General features: G+C 41.9%; 11 protein-coding genes across 11 annotated transcripts; 4 read left to right on the top strand and 7 right to left on the bottom strand.

Annotated features, from left to right (window-relative positions):
* Positions 1–227: 227 nt before the first annotated feature.
* Positions 228–2025, top strand: F4822DRAFT_435544 (major facilitator superfamily transporter; the record flags this gene model as incomplete). Its single annotated transcript, XM_051462211.1, has 5 exons — positions 228–442; positions 501–624; positions 750–1076; positions 1149–1433; positions 1486–2025. The coding sequence occupies 5 exons, from the start codon at positions 228–230 to the stop codon at positions 2023–2025; spliced, it is 1491 nt and encodes a 496-aa protein (XP_051318882.1).
* Positions 2026–2535: 510 nt separating this feature from the next.
* F4822DRAFT_383582 (major facilitator superfamily domain-containing protein) lies at positions 2536–4562 on the top strand. The gene is made up of 2 exons (XM_051456446.1): positions 2536–3562; positions 3648–4562. Exons 1-2 carry the CDS (start codon positions 3019–3021, stop codon positions 4400–4402), a joined length of 1299 nt encoding a protein of 432 aa, XP_051318881.1. The 5' UTR covers positions 2536–3018; the 3' UTR covers positions 4403–4562.
* Positions 4563–4760: 198 nt separating this feature from the next.
* Positions 4761–5254, bottom strand: F4822DRAFT_423570 (YjgF-like protein; the record flags this gene model as incomplete). The annotated part of the gene is made up of 2 exons (XM_051459995.1): positions 4761–5077; positions 5143–5254. 2 exons carry the CDS (start codon positions 5252–5254, stop codon positions 4761–4763), a joined length of 429 nt encoding a protein of 142 aa, XP_051318880.1.
* An 821-nt stretch (positions 5255–6075) lies between these two features.
* On the bottom strand, positions 6076–7868 carry F4822DRAFT_28 (NAD(P)-binding protein). The gene is made up of 2 exons (XM_051454862.1): positions 6729–7868; positions 6076–6652 (listed from the first exon to the last, which is right to left on the bottom strand). Exons 1-2 carry the CDS (start codon positions 7492–7494, stop codon positions 6354–6356), a joined length of 1065 nt encoding a protein of 354 aa, XP_051318879.1. The 5' UTR covers positions 7495–7868; the 3' UTR covers positions 6076–6353.
* An 84-nt stretch (positions 7869–7952) lies between these two features.
* F4822DRAFT_423568 (proline iminopeptidase) lies at positions 7953–8943 on the bottom strand (the record flags this gene model as incomplete). Its single annotated transcript, XM_051459994.1, has 2 exons — positions 7953–8214; positions 8279–8943. The coding sequence occupies 2 exons, from the start codon at positions 8941–8943 to the stop codon at positions 7953–7955; spliced, it is 927 nt and encodes a 308-aa protein (XP_051318878.1).
* A 137-nt stretch (positions 8944–9080) lies between these two features.
* F4822DRAFT_383572 (uncharacterized protein) lies at positions 9081–10532 on the bottom strand. The gene is made up of 5 exons (XM_051456445.1): positions 10433–10532; positions 10044–10347; positions 9874–9989; positions 9608–9823; positions 9081–9540 (listed from the first exon to the last, which is right to left on the bottom strand). Exons 2-5 carry the CDS (start codon positions 10276–10278, stop codon positions 9301–9303), a joined length of 807 nt encoding a protein of 268 aa, XP_051318877.1. The 5' UTR covers positions 10279–10347; positions 10433–10532; the 3' UTR covers positions 9081–9300.
* A 163-nt stretch (positions 10533–10695) lies between these two features.
* Positions 10696–11805, bottom strand: F4822DRAFT_383571 (uncharacterized protein). The gene is made up of 2 exons (XM_051456444.1): positions 10893–11805; positions 10696–10834 (listed from the first exon to the last, which is right to left on the bottom strand). The coding sequence occupies exon 1, from the start codon at positions 11750–11752 to the stop codon at positions 11333–11335; it is 420 nt and encodes a 139-aa protein (XP_051318875.1). The 5' UTR covers positions 11753–11805; the 3' UTR covers positions 10696–10834; positions 10893–11332.
* F4822DRAFT_423566 (uncharacterized protein) lies at positions 10768–10984 on the top strand (the record flags this gene model as incomplete). Its single annotated transcript, XM_051459993.1, has 2 exons — positions 10768–10834; positions 10893–10984. 2 exons carry the CDS (start codon positions 10768–10770, stop codon positions 10982–10984), a joined length of 159 nt encoding a protein of 52 aa, XP_051318876.1.
* Positions 11806–12137: 332 nt separating the features above from the next.
* On the bottom strand, positions 12138–12697 carry F4822DRAFT_250 (uncharacterized protein). The gene is made up of 3 exons (XM_051454415.1): positions 12430–12697; positions 12270–12289; positions 12138–12210 (listed from the first exon to the last, which is right to left on the bottom strand). Exons 1-2 carry the CDS (start codon positions 12634–12636, stop codon positions 12284–12286), a joined length of 213 nt encoding a protein of 70 aa, XP_051318874.1. The 5' UTR covers positions 12637–12697; the 3' UTR covers positions 12138–12210; positions 12270–12283.
* A 288-nt stretch (positions 12698–12985) lies between these two features.
* On the top strand, positions 12986–15166 carry F4822DRAFT_383562 (putative GABA transporter). Its single transcript, XM_051456442.1, has 4 exons — positions 12986–13592; positions 13652–14089; positions 14140–14495; positions 14548–15166. Exons 1-4 carry the CDS (start codon positions 13238–13240, stop codon positions 15007–15009), a joined length of 1611 nt encoding a protein of 536 aa, XP_051318873.1. The 5' UTR covers positions 12986–13237; the 3' UTR covers positions 15010–15166.
* Positions 15167–17895: 2729 nt separating this feature from the next.
* Positions 17896–19290, bottom strand: F4822DRAFT_10 (uncharacterized protein). The gene is made up of 2 exons (XM_051452299.1): positions 18758–19290; positions 17896–18698 (listed from the first exon to the last, which is right to left on the bottom strand). Exons 1-2 carry the CDS (start codon positions 19171–19173, stop codon positions 18125–18127), a joined length of 990 nt encoding a protein of 329 aa, XP_051318872.1. The 5' UTR covers positions 19174–19290; the 3' UTR covers positions 17896–18124.
* Positions 19291–23953: the final 4663 nt, after the last annotated feature.

The following is a 23953-nucleotide window of genomic DNA, read 5'->3' as shown; positions in this document are numbered from 1 at the left end:
ATCGCTATTCAGTGATGATCCTCACGGGATCGTTTACCTGAACTTTGGGAACCAAGACGAGCTATCATCGCAGGGTAAGATATGGCATTGACCGTAAAGGTCAGTTTGACGTGTCTGTTTGGTAGTATCTTGACGATATAAATAAATGCGGATCCCACGTAAGACGGCGTAACTTGTAGTTCCCATTGATCAACTGCACAACACAACTTATACTGCCTAATCCAACCATGGCTACACTTAGGCCTAAATCTCCGGGGAGTGTTAAGTCGAAAGGAGCCACCACTGAGCTCGTCGAAGATGCTCCATTACATGACCCGTATCTTGAACAATGGCCTCTACTTAGAGAGAAGAGCCCCGAGGAGTTAGCAGCTCTCGATAAAGCTGTCGTGAAAAAGTTGGACTGGAGATTTCTGCCATGCATGACAGCAATGCTACTCATGAAGTATGTTTATTAACCTTACCTAAGAAGCATCCAACTAGTCTTAACTAATCCTCCATAGTTATCTAGACCGTATTAACGTATCTAACGCTCGACTAGCGGGAATGCAACGTGATTTGAACATGACGGATGAGCAATGGTCAACTGGTATATCAATGTTTTATGTGGGATACATCATCTCCCAGGTGAGTGATCAAGGGTTTCCCTTTCTACCACTTCAATAGCAAGTCGTCCAATGTCATACTCACCCAGGCATACCGTACCTAGACATGAAGTTGTATGATCCCAGCTAATTCATGACGCTATCCAGCTACCGGCCAATATTATCCTGGCTAAGGGAAATCCTAGAATCTTGATGCCAGTGTGTATGCTGTCCTGGTCCGCTGTGACTATATGCATGCCGGCTCTAAGGTCAGGGTGGGCCTTCATATTTACGCGATTCCTTGCCGGATTGACTGAAGGTCCTTTCATCCCCGCAGTATCCCTTCTAACTAGTTCTTGGTATACAAAAAACGAGACCCCGCTTCGAATGGGTATATGGCACGCTGGGAACGTTATATCAAATATCGTTTCTAGTATGTTGGCGGCTGCCATTTTGACGAATATGAATGGCATCGGGAACTTGTCAGCATGGCAGGTGGGTACCCAATATCCCCGACTAAGTAATCCCTATCGTTATGTATTTGATCGCTTACTAGACGTCATGTAGTGGTTCTTGTTGATCGAAGGGGTGGTTAGTATTCTAATTGCCCTCATATCCTTTTGGCTCATTCCAAAGTGGCCTTCCAATACTGGAACATATTTCTTTACTACGGAGGAGTCGGAAATGGCACAATATCGACAGCAGGTGTCAACCGGCGGGGTATGTGAAGATGATGAGGGAGGATACTGGAGTGGCTTAGCACTGGCTGTGAAAGATCCCTTTACGTGGATGTTCGCATTACTGCACTTTGCTATTATCATAGGGCAGTCATTCAAAGACTTCTTCCCATCTGTACGGATTATAGCCAAGCCCCCGGGTTGAGCATCGCTAACTTAATATTTAGATCGTCGATACCTTTGGGTTCTCTAAGATAGGGACCTACCTTCTACAGGCACCCCCTTATCTATTCGGATACATTTTTACTCTCGTGATCGCTTGGTCTAGCGGCCGCATGCTTGAATATACATGGCATATTGCCGGTAGCATGGCCATGACTCTAGTCGGAGCTATCATCCTGATATCTACCCTTGAAACGGGGCCAAGATTCTTCGGCCTCTTTCTATTGTGCAGCGGTCCATTCGCTGCGCTCAATCTGCATATATCGTGGGAGACCACAGTACTTCCGCGGCCACGCACAAAGAGAGCTGCTGTCGTAGCTATAGCCAATGCAGCGAGTAGTATTAGTCATTGGTTCACCCCATATTTTTACCTAACTTCTCAAGAGCCTAGATATGAGACTGGTGGTGGTTGTATTATGGCTGGTTGCGGGCTTTCTATCATCATGTGTTTTGTTATCAAGTGGTGGTGCACACGGAAGAATAAGGCGTTAAAAACGAGAGAAATCGAGACAGGGGAGGCGGTAAATTGGTGGTTTGTAAGTTAAAAGGACCACTTAAGATCTTTCTAAACGTCCTCCTTTTCCAGTGTGTACCTAGTCGCGTACTTAGGTATTCAACTACTCCTTAGGACTCAGTTGCGCTCTGATTATGTGGCGGTGGTCCTTGAAATGAGTGAACTTTGGATAAGCGGAACATGTAGTTACCTGTAGATACATTGGCTGCTCCCGACTGGACAGGCTATGCATTCAATAACCAGCGATCGTGAAGGGGATTGAATAGCGGATGTACCAACACGTTTAGTTCCGTTCGTTATCGCATCTAAGTATATACGTAAGTGAGGCGGGTACCTAATGGATGAAGAATTGATCGTCATAGTTGGCCAAGGGCTACCAGGCTACCTAGGTATCTACGGTTAGTCCTATCCGTGGTGGGTGTCACAGGGTGGGGTGAATCCCATTTCCGACGGTGCGACAACGACCCGGTGGCTTAAAAGATGCAGGGTTATCAAACAACTAGGCCTCTCTAGCGTTATCGTAGAAACTGAATAAAGAATACCTAGATATTACTTTGCGGCTGGTTTAGGTGACCTGAGACAAAGGGCGCAGCCCTTGGGAGCATATACCCCCATATACACCTAAGAAGTAGGGAGTTGAAAACGAGTTTTTGAAGCGGCGATAGGTTGGTGATCTCCACATCACCGTATTATTAGTTATGTAAGGGAAGGTGTAATTACCTAGGTATTTTGTAGTATAAAGCTCGCAATACGCTACAATCGGAATCTTTCTATGGTCCATTTCGACTTTCGTGAAAATATGTCCTTGGTCTGAAAAAGCATTCGGTTTTTTCAGGACTGAGAAGGGGCTTCGGAGCTCGGAGATACTTGTGGTCCAATCTCTCGTTGTTACACATACACAACTAAATTACATCTTGCTTTCAGTGGTCGGACATTACATCCTGGTTCTGTTCTAAGGGCTGCGCCGCTGTGCCCCTCTCCACACTCAAGTTTCCTCACTTCAAAGAATTAAAGAACCACCGCGATGACGGAAACGATAGAGCCCAAGGCGACGGTGGAAACGGGACGGCGCGATGGGAATGCTGATGCGCTTCGGCAACCCATCGACATTGACCAGCCTGCCGTTCCGCCGAAGGATGGTTTATTGGCGTGGATACAGGCATTGGGGGCTTTTGTCTTGAATCTTAATACATGGGGCTTGATGAATTCGTACGGCGCCTTCCAGACCTTCTACCAATTAGGGATGCTGAGTGACCATTCGTCGTCGAGCATTGCCTGGATCGGATCGACTCAATCCTTCTTCCTCTTTTTCATATCCCTAGCCTCAGGGCCCCTTTTCGATGCAGGCTACCTTCGCTGGCTTCTCTGGATCGGCTCTTTTCTATTGGTGGTAGGCATGTTTCTTACCAGCGTCACACCAGCCTACTGGCAGGTCTTCCTCACACAGGCCCTGATAACTGGCCTCGGCTTGGGTTGTCTATATCTCCCTGCACCAGCTGTGGTTTCTCAGCATTTTCATGCGAGAACCGCGCTGGCTATGGGTACTTCTTCTACTGGCAGCGCGATAGGTACGTTACGATGCGCCCCACTGTGGCTTTGGCGATAGGCGTCCGAGATGAGATACACATTCATTTTCCGCTGCTAATTTGATAGGTGGCATCATCTACCCTATTATCTTCAACCAGTTACAGCCCCAAGTAGGATTTGGCTGGGCGACACGTACATTGGCCTTTGTCCTCCTAGCAACCTCTACAATTCCGGTCTTCCTCATGAAGGCTAATGCCCCACCCCGGCCAACTCGAAGTCTTCTCGACCAGTCAGCTCTCAAAGACTTGCCATACATCGTTTTTAATTGTGGCCTTTTATTCGGCATCATGGGCTTCTACATCGTAATGAACTACGTCGAACTGTTGGCCTTAGCGAGGACCAACACCACGCCAAATTTGTCAGGCTATTTGCTAGTAATCATCAATGCTGCTTCGCTACCTGGGCGACTCGTACCAGGTTATTACGCAGATCAGATTGGTAGCATTAATGTGCAGACGGCTGTGGCGTTTTTAGGCGCAGTGTTAACATTCTGCCTGCTCGCAATCGATACCTCAGCTGCCTTGGTTGCCTTTAGTGTGTTATACGGCTTTATGACTGGTGCCTTCATGGGGCTACCCGCCGCCGGTATCATGAGCCTCTCGGTCGATAAAAGTAAAATTGGTACGCGTCTTGGTATGACGCTATCATTTGTAGGGTTTGGATTGCTTGTTAGTAATCCCATAGCCGGCGCTATTTTGGGAAACGAAGGGAACTGGGTTGGGTTGATCGTGTGGTGTGGTGCATTATTATTGGCTTCTGGTGTATGTCTTGCGACAAGCCGAATTCTCAAGGTCGGACCAGGATTAACTAAAACGATATGACTATGAACATCCATTTAGAGATGGTTAGAGATGGCCGTCCAGTATCATAAGGACTTTCAGATCGCGGAGTGTAAAGTTTCGGAGGACATTCTTACTTTATGATTACTTAGGTTAGTATTAAATTTTTATGTTTATACAAACTAAATTCACGAAACACCCCAAAAATGGTCCTCTAATAGCATAATAATTCGTTGGATGAAAGCAAGTTATCGGATTAGGGTTGGTGCCTCTTATGGTGTCTCAGAAAGATGCAGTTACGCTGGAACATCAGGCGTATTGACAGTACCAACCCCCCAGTTCCTCCCGCCATCGACCAAGATACCTAAGTATTAGATGTTTAAGCCACATCTCCCTTTGCTCATTCCTTCTTCGCGGCCGCGGCGCCCTCCTGGTCGTAAGCTTGGACCTCGACTTCAATGTGCATAGTGTCGAGACCAAGCTTCGCGACGCCAATCGTCGTCCAAGTTGGCTCGTGGTTGGGCATCCAGCGTCGGAAATTCTCGACGATGCGGTTATGAACAGCTTGGATATCGGTGCAGTACGTGGTCACTCGGTATACCTGGGACCAGCCTTTACCTCCAGCGTACTTCAAGGCGTAGTCGACGTTCTCGAAAGCTTGGTCAACTTCTTCGAGTAGGTTCGGCTTGACTTCAACGGTAGAGGGATCCCAGCCACCTGCAAATTGTTAATAGGTTTCAATACCGAACGCTAAGTGTAAGTGTAGAAAATTCCGTTTGTACCTTGACCTGAGAGGTGGATGACGTCTCCTACTCGAACTGCTTGGCTGTAGTGCATGGTCTCGCGACCCCAATCGCCGGCTCCCGGATACGAGTAATACTGCAAGTTTGACATTGTGATATAGTAGTTTGTATGTTCGGACTATAGAGTTTTGATTGATTGTGATCGATTGTTTGATTTCCACGAGTTGGGGTCTCGGTTGTCCTTTATTTATATCATACCTACCTCCCTAGGGGGTATGTAGGTATTTTCTGATCTTGAATGTCAACGACCCAATTCCCTCCAGCTGACAAATTCGTGAATTTTCCGATTTCATTTTGATGCTTATAAATTAGATCGAACAGTTTCTCTACATAAGGTATTTGTAAGTCACTCAAGCTCCGGGACGTCTCTGTTGTAATTACTGATTTAGCTCCGAGACCCTCCGGCGATGAAGTTGAAGCGGGATGAGTAGTAGGCCGATTTAGGTAACCGACCCACGGAACGACAAAGTGATGTAAGCCGCCCCATAACAACGATTGAAATAGGTTAAGTCAAACTTCTAGCGTAACCCTAAAGAGCTTGTCAAGAGCCGTCTTGACAAGCTCTTTAAAGTCAAATACGCCGGAAAAAAAAATCGAATAACTTGAACGTGGCACTCTCAAAATTATGGAGAATTACCCCTTATCTGGAACATCCCTAATTATCCCCTCCGAAATGGTTTGATTAGCAAAACAGCATAAAGTTGTGTTACTTGCATAAAACTAATTATCTGTGATTGCTCCCAGTAAGGGAGGTATCTGGTTAGGCGGGTTGCCGAATTTTATGGACCCTCCCATTGCCGATAGAAACATTGAATGGGCTCGGTCCGAGACACGTGGAAAAAGACACTTGTGAGTTGCAACATAATAGTACCCCCCACTTTATAATCGACATCGCGACAACTAACACAATTCATGCTGCAGGCTATGAAATTAATTTGGTAGTACAAATATGCAAGGATGGATTGGTATTTTACTAGTTAAGGCCTTAGAATTAACAGTGAAGAAAAAAAGGCTCGCTGAATGTATTAGGTGCTCGTCGAACACATTGTTGCACAAGCAGCAGGGAAAGCTCGCTCGCAGCCTATCATCATAGGGTCCAAGACCCGCCCCCGCCCCCGCTTTACAATTGAGATCGTGCAGTACTGCCTCACTGCCTAGGCAGGCTGGCAGGTAGGAGTAAGTGATGAAATTCAATCATCGTCGACTTTTAATACCATCTTCCCGAACTTTTCCCCTCGCAACATGCGAACGAATGCTTCTGGTGCGTTTGAAATTCCTACAACCACTTCCTCTTTAGTCTTGATTTTCCCTTGGCAAATCCAAGAAATCATGTCGGTACCGAATGAAGCCAAATACTTCTCCATGTTATGTGGGTCGGAGCAGACGAAGCCATAGATCGTAAGGCGTTTCAAAAAGATATTCATGCCTGTTCTAATGCCGTATTTTTCCTCTACGGGACGATTGCATTGCGAAACCATACCGCTTGATACTACGAAAATTCATTAGCTCGCGACCCCTTCCCTCAAACAACCTCAACACCCATGAGTAATGGAGTTTCTTCTTACCGATGGTACCGTAGTCCTTCATAGCTACTAGTGCGGTCTCGAACTGCTCGCCTCCGACATTGTCATAGTATATATCCAATGCTTCGGGCGCTAGCCTTTGCAATGCGGCTGCAGTCGTTTCCGTTTTATAATTCCACGCGGCGTCGAATCCAAGCTCTTTAATTAAGAAACCAACCTTTTCGGCACTTCCGGTACTCCCGATTACCTTCATACCGTTCATCTTAGCGAGCTGGCCTATTATTTGACCTACACCGCCGCTGGCTGCGGAGATCCAGATGGTTTTTCCTCTTCGGGGTTCATGTATAAATTCAAAGAAACTGACGTAAGCTGACAGACCCGGCACACCAAGCGTACTGATTAACTTCGATGGGGCGATTTCCATCCCTGGCTGTGGTGGTGGTAGGACACGGGCCATTTCCGTTAAGTCTGCTGTTACGGCAGCATACTTTGCCGCATTAGCCATAGCTATAACAACGTCACCAGATTTGAAGCGCGGGTTGTCTGATTTAAGTACGGTCGAAAGAGTAGTGAGTACGGCAGGTTCCCCTTCCACCCAAGGCATGGAGTAGGTCCCCATGTCGGTTGGCAATCGGATTTGGCCGCGTTGATAAGGATCAAGTGATAGATATCTGTTCATGATAATGATACCACCGGGAGGCGGGTCGGCTTCTAAGTCAAATAGACGAGACCCAGTGGCAAGGTGTTCACCAGGCACGGGGAAGTATGCAGTGAATCGTTTATAAATGAGGGTTTCGTTGTTATGCATGATGGATAAAATTCGCGGAACTGAGAAAAGAGAAAGCGACACCGTAGAACAACGGTATCCTACCTATATAACTGATTGAACAACCCAGGCAGTTGGACGATGAATCAAATGCCTGTTAGGAGGGCACCTATAATGAAAAATTATTAAAGTGGCTGCTTATGTCTCAGTACCAAGTGTCTCACAAAGGCTTGTGTAACACGAGCAGCCGGTGCGAATAACTAGGATTATGAATGGCGTTGAATCATCACGGCAGGCAACATACCGAGTTCCAGAAAACGGAAGCGATTTCTATCCAAGGCTATAGGACTTGCTACAGGCAGAAGTTAATAATAATAGTAAATACATAAGGCGTGTAAATACCTACCTAGGTAGGTGGAAATAAACGGAGGGCTTGACTATTTATCCACGTAGCTCTCGATAATCCACCTATGTAGGTATTTTACACCGGTTGGAAATCTTTACTTCGATCCATTTAAGAGAAACGTTCCACAGAGTTCATTAAATCTTTCCCGCTGTTCCCAATGGGTCATGTGACTAGCATTGCTGATTGTGACCCATTTGACCTTGGTAATACTCCTAAACCATGGCTCAATGCAGAGATCCATGGCCTCATCTTGATCACCGTTAATAAGCAGGGCGTCAACTTCAATGTTATGTGCCTCTTTCCACGGCTCCCAGTCTTTGAAACTCCCGATGATTGTGAACTCCGAAGGTCCTTGCCTAAAAAACCCAGTTAGCTTCCTCTATCCCTGTAATAGTCTTGGTCCTATGCATAGATACTTACATTGTAAGATAGGCAGTTGGGTCTTCCTTCAAGTGGGCGAATCCGGCTTGGACAGGCTCGGGGAATGGGTCGAGTTTGCAGAAGTGGCGAGCGTAGAATACGGCACTCGCTTTCTGGAATTCTTCGCTTTCGTAGTCACCTTTACGTTCGCATTCCTCGATGACATGACGCACGTCTGGTGGAAGTTGAGAAAGGAGATACTTACAGCCCTCAGAATATAAAGGCATGCTTGCAGGTCCACCAGCAATGATAAGTTTTCTTAGACCCTTCGGTCGGCGTGAAGCGTAAGCGCCGGCAAGGATGCCACCCCAGCTTTGGCCAAGGACGGAAAACCCGACGTCTCGCAATTGTAGATGGTCGACGAGATTATCAAGGTCAGCAATGAAAAGATCCATTGTCCAGAACGACTCGTCGCCGGCTTTCTCTTGGAAGTGGGTGGAACGACCGCATCCGACTTGATCATACAACACGATTGGAAGCTTGTGTTTTTCGTATAAATCAACTAATGTGATCATGTACTCATGGCCAGCACCAGGACCACCATGCAAAACAATTAGAGGTGGCGAATCTAGATTTCCGACGACCTTGTACCATGTCTTAGAAGGCTTTGACGCCCCTGGTGCTTGGAAATCTGCTTCGCCTTCGTGCGTTGGAGGACCGTCCATGTTGAAAACTTGGTAGTAGTGTTGACGTGGGGGATGAAATAGCGAATTATCGTATGAAACTAAGATATAACATCTGTCGAAAGTTGCTATTGTTAAAAAAGGCCAAGTAGACGCGGGGAATGTCAATAGCCCGGACCCCCAAATCAGTTATTTATAGAGCGCGGGGCTGCGCGAAGCCGTATTTTGGATTAATGTACAAATAAAGGCCTACCTTGCAGTCTGATCGTTACACAAATTTCCACGTACTGTGTCACAACATGAATGAAATGGATTCCTCCCCTCTCTGCCACTTCCAACCCGGATACTGCGGCTACACCCCTCGTATGCATTATCTAGCACCAACACCTTGTTATTCGCTCACTTATCACCAGTGCCAGCCCTGTAAAATGGTCCAGGCCTGAAACTAAACTTTCCGGATTTCAGCGCTCTCGCGCGCGCCCACCCATCCAAGGTGTCCCATTTAACGCAATTCGTTGTAGGATCTAACCTCAACTCCTTTCCTCCCAAAAAGTTGTTCTCGTCTACCCACTCCGCTGTGTTGACCTGTACGTTTGCATGGCACATTAATGCCTGCCGAAGCACACTGATACAGTGATCTATACCAGTTCATGTTAATAATTTGTTGTGCGTCTAGTGGATACCAGAAGAATAGACGGCACTGACCAGAATGCTCTTTGCCAAATGCCTCCTCATTGCCGGAACTCATAATCTGTGGCCCATAGTGATCCCAATGAACCACCTTGCGGAGATTATTGAGGCAATGGAGATAATGGAAGACACCTAAAGCAGCGAAATAATCACCATGATCGACTTGAACTCTATTGGTAACGTTGAGTTCAAGTTTACTCATTTCGTCCCCGGAGACGCGTATGTTCAGAGCTGCAGAGTGAGTGAGATTTATTGTGGCATGTGTTTATCGTAGTACGGACCATATAGTAGATCTTCCCATGCCGAGTCCAGCACAGTGGAAGGTGGTTGGTTCCATGGATATTGGGGCGGGACCCACTCCTTTCGTTCTTCAAACTGCAAGACATCTCTCAGAATCGCTAGCTCACGTCAGAACAGGTTCCACTCAAGGGTAAATTGAGGAGTCTTCGAACAGAGACGACTGGTTTCTTGTTTAGGGTGTTTGCATTGGCCCGAGTTGAGGATGACAAACGTTAATCCAACTACAACGTATAGTAGGCATAGTAAAATGCTGATTGGGAGTAAATTTCTGTAAGACGATCTCCCTATCTCGCGGAATGAAATTGCTGCGGCCTTATCCTTTCTGATTTCCTCGTCTGTGTGTGCAGCAAGTAAGGGACTGAGGGATTCCTCGGAAAGTTCGCCCATGTTTACGTCAATAAGTGACCTTGTCGTAGGGCTTTAATGATAAGTTGGCAATACGAGCTACCTACCTAGGTAAGAGAGCAGAGATCAGTGGCACGGAAAAGCGAATAAATAGACTTTTCATGTCGGTTGCCAAGAAAAGACTGACTCTTACTAGTTGGACACCAAAGGGCGAAGATAGGAAACGACAACTCCCTCTAATGGCTGAGGGTAACACAGGTATTTAGCTCGGTATGTTTCGGCGGTAGCACAAAGGTGTAGGTCTTCAAGGCTTTGCATACGTCCTGATCCTACTAAAGTACGTGGCAAGATGAAAGTCTCGGTTACTGATCCGCTCACTGCAGTTCGGCGATGTAATGGTGGGAAGGTAATATGATACAAAAGGCGTGGCCCCTGCTTGTTTTGCTTAGTTAGGGCTGCCTGGTTTCTATCTTTAATCGCGACCTAGTCCCCAATCGAAGAATTCAACCAAAAAAGAAAAAAATAATAACGATGCTACCCACTCCTAAATTCGCCATCTGGCTGTTGATAAGCGCGCTAGCAACCACGCTGGCTTTGGGTATGCTACGTCCTCGTCCTATGATATAACACTTTTCAGAATGGCTGATACCTTTCAGGCGTGCCAAACACGGTTCAGTATCCCAATATCAGAGATGTGGATGCTGTATTCATCAAGGATGCCCCCATCGTGGTTGAATCAGAGGAATAAGACGGCTAAGATTATTTGGTTCATGCTATGAGGAACAGCTGCAGTGCCGATAGGATCTTTATTGTTCTATGATGCGAGCCTGTGATCTGGAAAGAAGTGGATGATGGAAATCTACACATTCGACTATATAACGTACCTATTTAGGTAGTACATAGCGCGACACTATATGATAAGATCCACTTGAAACGAATGATAAGTGAAATGCGAGTATCTCGCTCTAAGAAACTCGAATGAGAGGTCCAAGTGTGACAAGATACTATATTTCCTGAAATTCACGCTCCCTAATGATCGTATGTCCATGTATCCCCTACGTTTAGGCCACTCTGAATGTATGGGCCCGTTATGACTTCATCTTTCCCAAGTAAAACCGTACCTCTCGGCGTTTGGAAGGGATTGGGTGCCATGTCCGTCTTGTGACACTGCAATATCCGTTGTTATTTCGACGTAATTGCCTCCCTCATGATTTTGGGAGGCCTTTGTTTCTCTAGTTGATTGGCTTCGTTCGATCTTTTCGCGAGAGAGCTTGATGAGTGGAAACTGCGTCGTGAAATTTATATCAGTATTAGCCGCCATTAGACCACTTTGTAATGACAGGAGGAGAGGCCGGAAATAGACAATACAGGTGGCCGAGAAGCTGGTGAATTGGACTAATTGGGAAGATAAATAGTAGGGAAATGACAGCAACGTGTAGTCGTCCTTCAATATGCCAGGTAGATAGACCAGCTGGCAAATTGTCGCCGCTATTGCACTTTTTTGGTTAGGACGCATCTTAGGTCGATAGAGGGGGATAGAACGAACAGGATTCTTGCTACGTAAAAGGAGATGAGAATCACTCGAAAAGTGATGGCCATATACAGGGGAGATATAATCAATATCGGGATAACAATAAGGGCGAAGTCGATTATCAAGCTAGTTATGGCTGCATAAGTAAGGAATTCTCGCTTCTTTTTATTAGTTTGCTAATTTTCCTAGTCAATATTGAACTGGACGAGTCTTACCAGGCCAAAAATGCGGTCGCCATTGTTGGTGTTCCTTGACCAAATATCTGCGTATTGCATTCCCGTCCCAATCATCGAGGTCACCATCCAGAGTAGTATTAAGCAACCAAGGCAATGTGTAATGCGTCGATGAGCCGGGTTTGGAGATAGGGTGATCAGATTTAAGTAAACGGATAGCTTGGAAAACCCAAGACTAAGGGTAAAAAGAAGATCCCGTGCGAGTCCAACCTATTTGTGAATCTTAGCAAGTCATATTGGGCGACTTCTGAGTAAAGGAAGCGCCATACCTTGTTTCCTTCTTTCAGTTCTAGAGAACTTATTAGCGAAAGCTCTTTTCCATAAATTTCGCTCCCTGGTATAACCGAAGTAATCGACTCTCCTAGTGCAAAGACCTTCGTTCAACGTCAAAGGGGTGAGTGCGTTAAATGTTGTATAGGGTAAGCATACAAATGATATTAGGACTAGCAAGTCTTCCCAAGAGAAGGGTATGCCTGCCTTGATGAAACATCGAGTTAATTGCCTGAAGCAGAGCATAAGAGACATAATTGACATGAGTAACCAGGAGATCATTTGGAGTATTGGATTCAGATTCGACCCGGACACTATGATTCGACCATCATTGAGATTGTTGTCTCGAGAAATATACGTGACCATGTTGAGCGTTGGCCAAATTCTAGATACGTAAGCCACGGGCTATCAAATCTTGGGTTCCAGCAGCGCGGGGACAGAGACTTATCCATGAATACCTAGTACCTAGGCGGACAGCCAGAGAGATATGTCGCACAGGTCGCCTGATGTTCGGGGCGAGTAGATTTCGCGTCTCGGCTCAACACACCTGCCTTTGGTATTACTCGTTTCCATTCGGCGCTACACGATTCTAGTAGGGGAGGGAATCCACCCAATCCTTCGACTGTGTAACACTTTTGAGAACCCATTTCGTAAGCATGTGCGATTTAATATCTTGCACTTTGTCGCACAACCCCCAAAATGCAAGCAAATCCATTTTGTGAAACCAACATTCCCGACACTTATGCAGCTAACCTTGATACCTTCCACTTTCGATCCGATTTTGAATCTGAAGTACTTAACGACTCCCTTTGAGTTAGTCCTAGGTAGTACTTCACTCCCCCAAACGTCAATAATTCAGGGAATCGGCTGGGGATCTATTTCAGCCCCTCAACCTTCCCTACTTTTATTAATTTCTAATTAACTGTTTACTGCGCCAGAGAAGTACGGTGCCGCAGAAGCGGTGTATATGATCATGGATTCAAACAACGATGTTGAGCTTCAAATAAGGTCCCCTCACAGTATGCCAACGCGCGCATTGATTCGAAAGCCAGGAAGCCCTCATTCCAATGACGATGAGGTCCTAATCCGACTAGGAAAACGCCCAATATTAAATCGCAGCTTTGGTTTCATGTCAATCCTCGGGCTGTCCTGCTCAGCACTGTGCTCTTGGGAAGGAATACTGGTGACATCTGTCCCAAGTTTCCTGACTGGAGGATCAGCTGCAGTGTTGTGGTCATTCGTGGTCGCCTGGGTAGGAATCGCCTCGGTATATACAGTCATGGCCGAACTATCATCAATGGCTCCCACAGCAGGCGGTCAATGTATGTGAAACCCCGTCTCTATAGATCATATAAGTGATTCCTGAAACTAACTCTTACAGATCACTGGGTAGCAATGATGGCACCGGAGTCCTGCTCGAATTTCTTGACATATCTAACTGCCTGGATGACGACCCTAGCTTGGCAAGCAATGGCGATAACGACTACCTATCTCATTACGACAACTCTCCAGGGAATTATCGTACTAGCACGGCCGAGTTATATACCGCTCCCATGGCACACATTGCTCATTATGTGGGCGTCTATTATGCTTGTTGTGCTGATAAACTCCACAACTGGCCGCTTCCTAGCAAGATTTGAAGGTTTGATACTTATTCTGCATTTGGCGGGATTTTTCGGGATATTGGTGCCTTTGGTTTATTTTTCGCCGCACAATGATCCTTCTTTCGTATTCACCAACTTTTTTGACAACGGGGGTTGGGGGTCTCAGGGGTTGACCTTTTTCGTGGGACTTCCGTCAATCGCTAGCACGTTGATAGGTATGGAAACTTCTATTTCATGGGCTATCAACTCGATCTAAAACATATAGGTGCCGATTGTGCTGTGCACATGTCCGAGGAAATCCAGTCCGCCTCTACCGTGGTTCCACAGGCGATGCTTTATACCATTTTTATAAACGGCGCCCTAGCATCTGCCATGGCAATTGCTCTGATGTTTTGCCTCACCGATATCGACGCCGCAGTAGCAGCAGTGGACAAAATGTTTTACCCTTTCCTGGAAGTATTTCAGTCTGGGGTTAACTCTACTATCGGGGCAGTTCTAATGGCCTCTGTCGTCCTCATACTAGCAACTGCAAGTAGTGTAGGAGTATATGCCTCGGCATCGAGGATGATATGGTCGTTTGCGAGAGACTACGGGTTACCGTTCTCTCACCATCTTGCAAAAGTTATTCTCCCCCAACCATATTATTTCTATGCCGCAAGCTGACCATTCAAAGCTCACGAGGAGGTCTTCGCTTCCAGTCTACGCCGTGTTCTTTACAATGGGAGTTGCGAGCCTCATCTCGCTAATTGTGCTCGGGTCAACTGTCGCTCTCTCGGCTCTTTTGTCCCTAGTTGTGGCAGCTCTATACTCATCTTACCTGCTGGTGTGCCTACTATTCTTATGGCGACGATGCACTGGTGCGTTCAGGCATGCGGAAGACGTAAGTAATCATCGAAGAGGGTTAGTATGGGGGCCATGGAAGCTTCCTGGGCCCCTTGGTGTCCTCAATAACATCTTCGCTTGTCTATACTGTGCAGTCTTGCTCTTTTGGTCATTTTGGCCCCAGGCTATTTCACCGACTCCGGAGAATTTCAATTGGAGTATCCTCATATTCGGCGCCGTAGTTTTGTTCAGTGTCATCTGGTATGTTGTAAGAGCTCGACATCATTTTAAGGGGCCTATCAAGGAAATTTAATTCTTTCCTGATACATATTGGAAATGAATTGGCGATGAATCTTGTATAAGTAAATATGTTTATGGCTTAAAGATTACCCAGTGTTTAAGTTTATCTTACATATAATACCTAGGTGCATTAGGTTATTACTCTATATAATAAAGAAAGGTGCTATAAACTTCTACTTTTAGTATCGCCGAGAGTGACGCTCCGTCTTTTATTGTTGATTGCGTTCTGCGGCCAAAAAATATCAAGGTTTTTTAGACCACTCACCCCACTCCCTTGCTAGGTTACTCGGATCGACACTGTCTTATCCGAGGCCGAGCTGTTGGCGATTGCTATCTCGGATATCCCTGGGTCCCTAGGTACTCGTCTAGGGAACGTCTAAAAGATCATCCTTTATCCAATGTGCATATGACCTCGTTCTCAGAGTTACAAGGGGGTTTTGACAAATTAAACATCCATTCTGAGCGCCCCTACACTGAAAACAACCCTGTACAACTATGTCCCAACTCTTTGATTGGTGGTATGCTTAAAATGCAACAGCTTCGACTGGCTATAGTGGGCCCTGTGTTAGTCCAACCAACCCCTATCTAAATTTGGCAATTGCTTCTCTTAACGTGTGCGAAGTGCTTAGCTCTGCTCTCTTCACTTGGTAACAAGGTGTCTCTCCCTGGGAGTGCAACATACGCGTCTTCTCTAGGATCTTATTACTCCCTCGATAGCTCACATACTACCCCTCTTTGTATCGTCTCTCCGGAGACAGCGGAGGATGTCTCAGCCACAATTCAGACACTAACCACTACAGCAAAAGGCCTCGGATATCCCGAACAGGCTTGCCTATTCGCCATCCGCTCCGGCGGGCACATGAGCCTTGGATCGAGTATCGACGGCGGAGTCGCGATAGATTTACGAGGGCTTGATGTCGTTACCATAAGCGACGACCACTCCGTAGCTTCTATCGGCGTTGGTGCTACCTGGGATGCGGTATATGCTCAGCTTGGTCCGCTTGGACTCTGTGTCAATGGAGGCCGAGCCGCCAACGTCGGTGTTGGGGGATTAACACTCGGCGGTGGCATTTCGTATTCTTCTCCGCAATATGGCTTCACATGTGATTCTGCGTCGAATTTTCAAATTGTCCTTGCTAATGGATCCATTGTCGACGCCAACACTGATCCGGACCTTCTGGTCGCTCTTCGTGGTGGGACCAATAATTTCGGTATCGTAACCAGAATTGACTTCGATACCTTTGAGCAAGGTCAGATATGGGGTGGGGTGATCTACCACCCGAGATCAACGTTGAAGGATCAGATTGATGCATTCATTCAACTCAACTCTGTAGACGCATATGATGAGCATGCGTCACAGATACTTACATTTGCTTATTCGACCATTATGGGTGTACTTCCCGTCAACCTCATCGTCAATGAAATCGAGTACACAAGAGCCGAGGTGAATCCGCCTGTGTTCGAACCTGTTATGAGTCTACCACGCTACTATAGCACAATGCGTTTGACCCAGATAGCCGACCTTGCCCTGGAAGGAGGCGGCGCCCAACCCAAAGGATTGTGGTAAGTATGGACCGTTCACGTAATATTCCATATGGATTGAATTGCTAACCGGAACCTTATATTAGTCAAACATCTGCTGTGCTGACATTCGAATCGACGGCGTCCATGCTCAACGCCACGTATGGCCTCTGGCAGAACAGCCTATCGGAAATCAAGAGCGTATCAAGCATTACTTGGTGTTTATCACTTGAACCTCTGCCCCCAATAATCTACGCGAAAGGTGCGAGTACTAACTCCTTGGGGCTTGGCGGGCGAAAAAATCCCTAGTTGTCATGTTATTGACAGCGAGCTTTAAACGCGTCGCTGATAAGGAGAAAGTAGAGGCCGCATCTCAGAAGTTTATATCCGCAGTAAAGGACGAAGCCCAGAAGCAAAATGCGTATGATCCATGGATTTACCTCAATTATGCAGCTCCATGGCAGGACCCTATCTCTAGCTATGGTGAAGAAAGCCTTAAACGATTCAGAGAGGTTCGTAAGAAAGTTGACCCTTATGGAGTCTTCACCCATGCCGTCCCTGGAGGTTTTAAGATTACCTAGATAGCGGGCACGATATCTAAAGCTATAACTATTTTGAGCTCTAAATTAACCGTTGATGGTTTTTTGTTGCTAGTTAATTAATGTAAATGAGGATTGTTGGCGACATCACAACGGACTTCCACCGATCTTGTAACATCTGACAACTTGATGCCGAATTTTATATATCTCAATAAAATCATTAGGGGTTGTCATGAACGTTTCAAATTTGGGTTTCCATTTGCTCGGTATTTGTTTCATGGGATGCGACCCAAGCAACTCAATGCTTTCCCTTCTCAGCACTTCTGGGGACTCCAGCCTGACATGATGCAAGTCCCATTATCCTCATAGATAATATCGAATGTCTCCCAGTACTGGGTATACTGCTGCACACCTACGTCCCTCTGGCCCGAGTTATGTGTATTCGGACCCCAGGTCCATTGTATCTTTGTGATCATAGTCGGCAGCTGGACCTCTGCGTTGATCCATGCGGATCTCAAGGGATTACTGCCAAAGTACAACGCCTAGAAGAAGTTCGGATAGCACCTGGTCCACCGGCAGTTGCAGATAGCCCCGGGCCGAATTATCCTTGAACAGCGCGGGGCCAAGCTCGAAGGACGCTGGACCCGTCCGACCAAAATCGAAGAAGTGGCTCGCGGGGACGTACACGACTATATTTTCGTGCTGGGTGCCGACGGCCAATTCACGACCTACGAATACCGCCAGGGTCCTTCCCCGCACATCAGCGCCAATGAGACTGCCTTTACCTCTGCTGTGTAGAGATACATCTTATAGACGAACCTGGCAAACCTCATCGAGTTGGGCCTGGATAATCACAGTACTGTCATGATGGATGCCACATGACCAACACCGATGGGAATTACCGAGTTACGGGCTGGACTCTCCTGCGAAACGCGGACAGCATCAACGAGCTCAAAGGCGGCGAATAGCATATTGAAACGAAGCAGGGACCCCATAAGGTGTTTATTGACGGTAAGGGACTCCCAGACGTTGGGGGCGGCGTTGCCACGGAGGATCTCGTTCGGCCGCCTAAAGAATTGCCTGAAGATACAGACGTCTCTTCTCGATGCTCATATTTTCAACTCCTACAACTCCCTTCTGACCAGTGCTATTAATTGTTCCGTACCGGAAAAAATATCCTAGCTTTCTCGCGACCTCAATACTTTTCATCTGTGAATCAGATACTTGCCCAGCGTAGTGGGCGAATGACCTCCAGAACTCGTCCCTTAGCGCGCAAGCGTTGTCGAGATAGACCCATCCGTCGCGGCCCATACTGCCGATGAATTTCTCCAACACGTACAGGGTGAGACCGAATGGTTGAATACCCGTATCGGTCCAGTCGACGACTCCTGTGATATTGCCGCTGCTGCCGTCGACGAGGATGTTCAGCTCGTTAAGGTCGCTATGAGTAAGCGCAAATGGAAAATCTCCAGAAACAAGCGTCGGGAAATGCCTCCTCACTTCATCGAGTGCTGGCCTGAAGCGAGCGGTGAGCACGCCGGAGGAGGAGATGTCGTCGAGCCTGCTGGAGAACTCAGTAGCAATAGCAGAGACAGTAGGCCGGTCTAGAGCCACTGGCTTACGCCAGGCTTGTGCAAAGAAGCTTGTTTTATAAAGTCAGCTGACCCGGAGCAGAGAAGTCAATACAGAGTCTCGACCAACCTCGCCAGGCTATGCAAAGTGGCTAACTGGCTTTGGGGTTCATTTGCTAGCGAGTTGCGTACTAGGGCGTAGTTTTCTCCGGGTAGCCTGTCCATCTCGTATATTGCGAGTGGCTGTTGCTCGTCGTCGCCGATTTGCCCAAGGGCAGCACCAAGAGGTATGACCTCTCCATGAACCTCTCTAGCAAGCTCCAACATTTTCATGTCTAGCTGGGCGTCCTTGATTCGAAACTGGACGATCTTCTCGCGATTGAGCCCCACCACGACGGTATAGCTGGTCGCCCCTTGGACTGAAACGGGTTCGGCCAACCCTCCGAACATCTTCACGGCCAGTTTGTCGCATTCTGACCTGGTGGCAGACGCCAGCGAGAAAAACTGGTCTATCTCATTGTCGAAGTTGCCGCAGAGTTGAGCCATAACGGATTATTGAAATGGAAAGGAAGATTATTGTTTTAAGTTTATAAGAAGATATATACCCTAGTTTATTTATTTAAAATTACCTGAAATTTCTTAGGTTATTATGTTGCTTTTTTCTCACCCATTTTTAAGATATCTTCTTGTTATAGACTAACAATACCAGGCTACCTTTAAAGATCCAAAAGTGGAGAAACCCTGAATTAATCATAGATAAATTATAAGGGATCTTAATCTGGTCTGTTTATATAATCTTAAATATTAAAAAAAAAGGATGGGGGAATAATTATATAATTATAAATATTTCTTATATATTTAATTACTTTTTTTATAATTATGACGAACCTATGTTTTAGAAAGGTATAATCGTTGCTGGATTGGCTAATTGTGACGAACCTATCCCTCAGAGAGGTATAGTCGTTACTGGATTGGCTAATCTGGGGTTTTTCTTGATTTGAAAGTAATAGTATTAGTAGTAGGTTAAGTAGTTAAATATATTCTGTTTGTCAGAGAGGCTTAAAGTCCTCCCATTATGTTTAAAAAGATAATCTTAGATTAATAACTAAAGAATTATAAAAGAATGATTAGATATATAGGAGAATTGTGGTAATTATATAGATATTCTTTATTACTATTTTTTTTATAGATAAGATTAGATTTCCTTATCTATATTCATCTCTTATTATATCTATTAGATAAGATTAGATATACTTATCCATATTTATCTATGTCACATTTATTGGATAAAATTAGATACCCTTATCCACATTCATCCATATCACATGTTATACACTCCTACCCCATTTTGGTAAGGAAAAAGGTTTCCTCCAGGGTTTTACACCCCTGTAGGCCTATATGGTTTATGACATTATTTTTCCCTTCTTTAATTCCTTTATCTTTAAAGATCTTTTTTCTTGGTAGGTCCTTTTTAATTTAGTCCTTACCATGTCTACTAATCCATCTATAAAACATAAATATACTAATTAGGGATAGGAGTATATAGAGTTTTTAAAATAGATTAATAGGATTGATTTTAATATGGATATTATATTATGTTTATATTGTCTTAATTATAATCTTAAATATGTAATGATAATTAGGATATTTAAAAAGTATAATGAATATGTTTTATATTATCATTAATATGATAGAATGGATATCCTTATTGATTTCTTTTCTTGGTTTAAGAATGAAAAGGAATGGTTATTTATTTAAAAATATTAGGCCAAAAAAACCTTTAAATATTTTTATACTAAAATAACCAAGGCCTTAGTTTATATTAAATAACTTAGGTAATAAAAGGAATTATTAAAAGAAAAAAACTTAAAAATATTTTAATATGGTTTTTAAAGCCTGGAGGAACTGGAAGAATAAGAATAATCAAAAAAGGAATAATGTCTGGCAAGGGAGCAGTAATATAACATTAAGGTGCAAACTAGTGTAGCTTCCGTGGTTAACCCCTTCTCCAACTTTTCTCTTAAGGATGTAAACTTTGATTTATTATTGTTAGTTGATCTGGGTTCTGGTGGTAAAAATCTTTAATTAATTTTTAGATCTTTTTATTTATAAGATGTTCTTATGATTCTTAGGTATTATTCTCTTCTAAATAATCAAATTATTTGATAAAATATTTGATCTAATCATTAATAATTTTAGAATTATAGATGATTTTAATATTATATTCTTTTAAATCTTCTTTTAATTTAATATTTCTTTTAAATTTAATATCTTTAGATGTTGGTTTAAATATAATAATATAAAATATATTAGTTCTTAATTTCATATTTATTAATAATTATAATTAATAATTTATTCTTGAAAAGATTTCTTTAATTAAGAAGGATCTTAGTTTCTTAAAATCTAACTTCTTATTTAGTCTTTTGATTTAAATCTAAGATATTTTTAATATAAAGTATTATTTATTTTATAAGAGATAAACCTTATTTCTTTTGTATAGAATTAGTCCTTTAATTTTCCTTCTATTATAATATATTATCATTTTATATTATAGAAATTTGAGATGTTGTTTAAGTTTAATTTATAATATTAGAATTCTAATAATAAATATTTTTATTTTAGGTGATATTATTTTTAATTCTGGGGTAATCTTATTTGTTAATGGTTTCTATTCTATATTTATTTATTGTCTATATAATGTTTCTTATGGTAATATCTTGGTAATATTATTAATTAAAATATTATATAAAGATATAATGAATGGTAAGAGTTTTATCTAGTTATCTTGTTTATAGTCAATATAATTCCATAGGTATTGTTCTAGTATCTGATTTAGTTACTTCATTTGGTTATTAATTTGAGGATAAGTTATTATAGAAAGTTTTTATTTAATTCCTAGCTTTTTTATTAGGCTAACCCAAAATTTTAAGATAAAGAATTTGTTGGTAGGTATATATGTAAATGAAATGAAATAATAATAGTAAATAAAGAAAATATGGGGTAAGACTAGTGTTATATTATTGTTTAAAAAAGAAAAATCTATTTACCTGAATAGACAAGAAAGTAACTTATTTAAAGGGAATTATAATGATTAAATAGATCATATATCTTTTATTTATGTAATTATTACTTATTTTATTTTCTTTTTATAATTAATTGATTATAAATTTGTTATTAATTGTATATTTTATTTATCTTTTTAGTTATAAATTAATTTAATTATCTTCTATTAATTTCTTTATAGCCTTATTTGGGGATGTCTTTGTTATAATATCTATGGGGTTATAGCTATTATAAATCCAATAGATATTATCTATTTCTTGGTTTTTATATGATTATCTTAAAATTATTAAGTTAATCATTAATTTCTTTTTGTTAATATTGCCTATTTATACCAAATATTGGTATAGAGAAAAAGAGTTGATATATAGAATAAGGGGAATTTTGGTGAGTGATAGGCATTTCAGAATTGTGTTAATGGTATGATAGATGATGTAGCCAATGTTGAAACCCTAGATTATTCTATATATTTTGTTGGCAAGGATATTATAAATGATCTATTTGTATTTGGTAGATGATTAGTAGATGATATTTTTAATAATCTAAACCTTATTGTTTTAGTTGGTAGGCCTTTTATTACCTAAGATAATAACATAATTAATCTATAAATTTAAGTTTTTATTATTTATAAATAATCTATTAATAAAGATATATAGATATAGATTTTATAGATCTAATTTAATATAGTTAAGTCCTTATATTTAATTATCTATTTATTATTATATCCTGGCATTGAAAATCTTTGTTTCTTTAGGGCCTAGTTTGAGATATTAGGTTGTTATAGAGTAATTAAAAGTAGTTTTAGGTTGATAAATAAAGGTGATATATATGTTTCTTATCCTTTATTTTATGAATTTTTTGATTATGTTAGGATTTTTTATATCTAAGAACTCAAGTTTTTTAGCTTGGTTTTTTTAAATAATGGAAATCCCAAAGTCTTTGTTGTAGATAATGATATATGAATTATTAAAGTCTTTAGATCTTGAATCCATTATTTTTTAAAGGTATATCTTGATTCCTACCTTGGTAAATGCTATGTCTTCAGTGGTAAAAAAATCTATAATATCTATATTAAAAATATTATTTATTTAAAGTCTTGTGATTCTAAAGGGGTCTAAGTTTATTATTAGTAAATAGGGGTTGATGACTGATGGTTTTATATGTAATTCTTATTGGTAATAATATGAATAAATCTTAAATTAATAAATACCTGATTCTACAAGGTTATACAATGGTTTGATAATTTGTAATAATGTTTTTTTAGGATATTTATCTTTTAATTTAGTTGGTAATTATATAAAAATTATTTTTTATATTGATATTTTGGATTAAGTATATGTTATGATTATATCTTATATTATAATCTTTATCTTTTGATAATATAGTATAGGAATAAGAATTAATATTAGTTATTAATTTATCTTTTGGATAATAGGTGTATATATCATAATAAATTCCTTGTCAGGGTTGTTATATCCTTGGATTATGAGTTATGACTTTTTGTAGGGAGAGGGGGTGTTCTTGGCCTTGATTTTGTGAATTATTCTTGATTTAAAGATTGTTGTATCTTGGTGAACTGTTTTATCGTATATTTCAGGTTGTAGGATGTCTTTTTCAAATAATACATTTATTTCTTTTATATCTGATATTTTATATGATTTATCTGAGGTAATTATTTTTCCATTTATTTATAACCTGAATATAAGAGTAAGGTTATTTTGTTCTTTGATAATAAGGTATAGAATAGCAATATGGAAAAGGTTATTAATATATATAAGATCTTCTTTGGAGATAATTCTAAAATTATTAGGATTGAATGAAGATAAAGATAATTAAATCTTTAATTTCTTTGTTGATTCTAGAATTTCCTTAGATTAGATATATAATTTGACATAGGAATTCCTAAATATCAACATGTTACCTAAAATATTAAAAATTATAGTTATATCTTTATTAATAATTATAATAATCTTATATAGGCCTTTTTATCTATCTTTTTTTTGATATATTAAGACCTTATTATTAATAAATAATGATATGGATAATATTTTTTATATATTAAGGCTATTTTATATATTTAAAGAATCTTTAATAGAATGTTAAGCCTTGATTTTTTTGATCTTTATTATGGCTTTTTAAATTGTCTAAACCCTTTAGATCTATAATAGAATAGATAGAAAATCTATATTAATCCTAAGGTAGATATTAAAAATTAATAAAGTTGAGATAAGTCTATTAGGATTGGCTGTGTTATTAATTGTTTTAA

This window comes from Hypoxylon trugodes (assembly GCF_022578975.1).
Source record: "Hypoxylon trugodes strain CBS 135444 unplaced genomic scaffold F4822scaffold_1, whole genome shotgun sequence".
NCBI lineage: Eukaryota > Fungi > Ascomycota > Sordariomycetes > Xylariales > Hypoxylaceae > Hypoxylon > Hypoxylon trugodes.
Note: the sequence above shows the minus strand (reverse complement) of the source record. Positions and strands in the feature narration are given on the sequence as shown.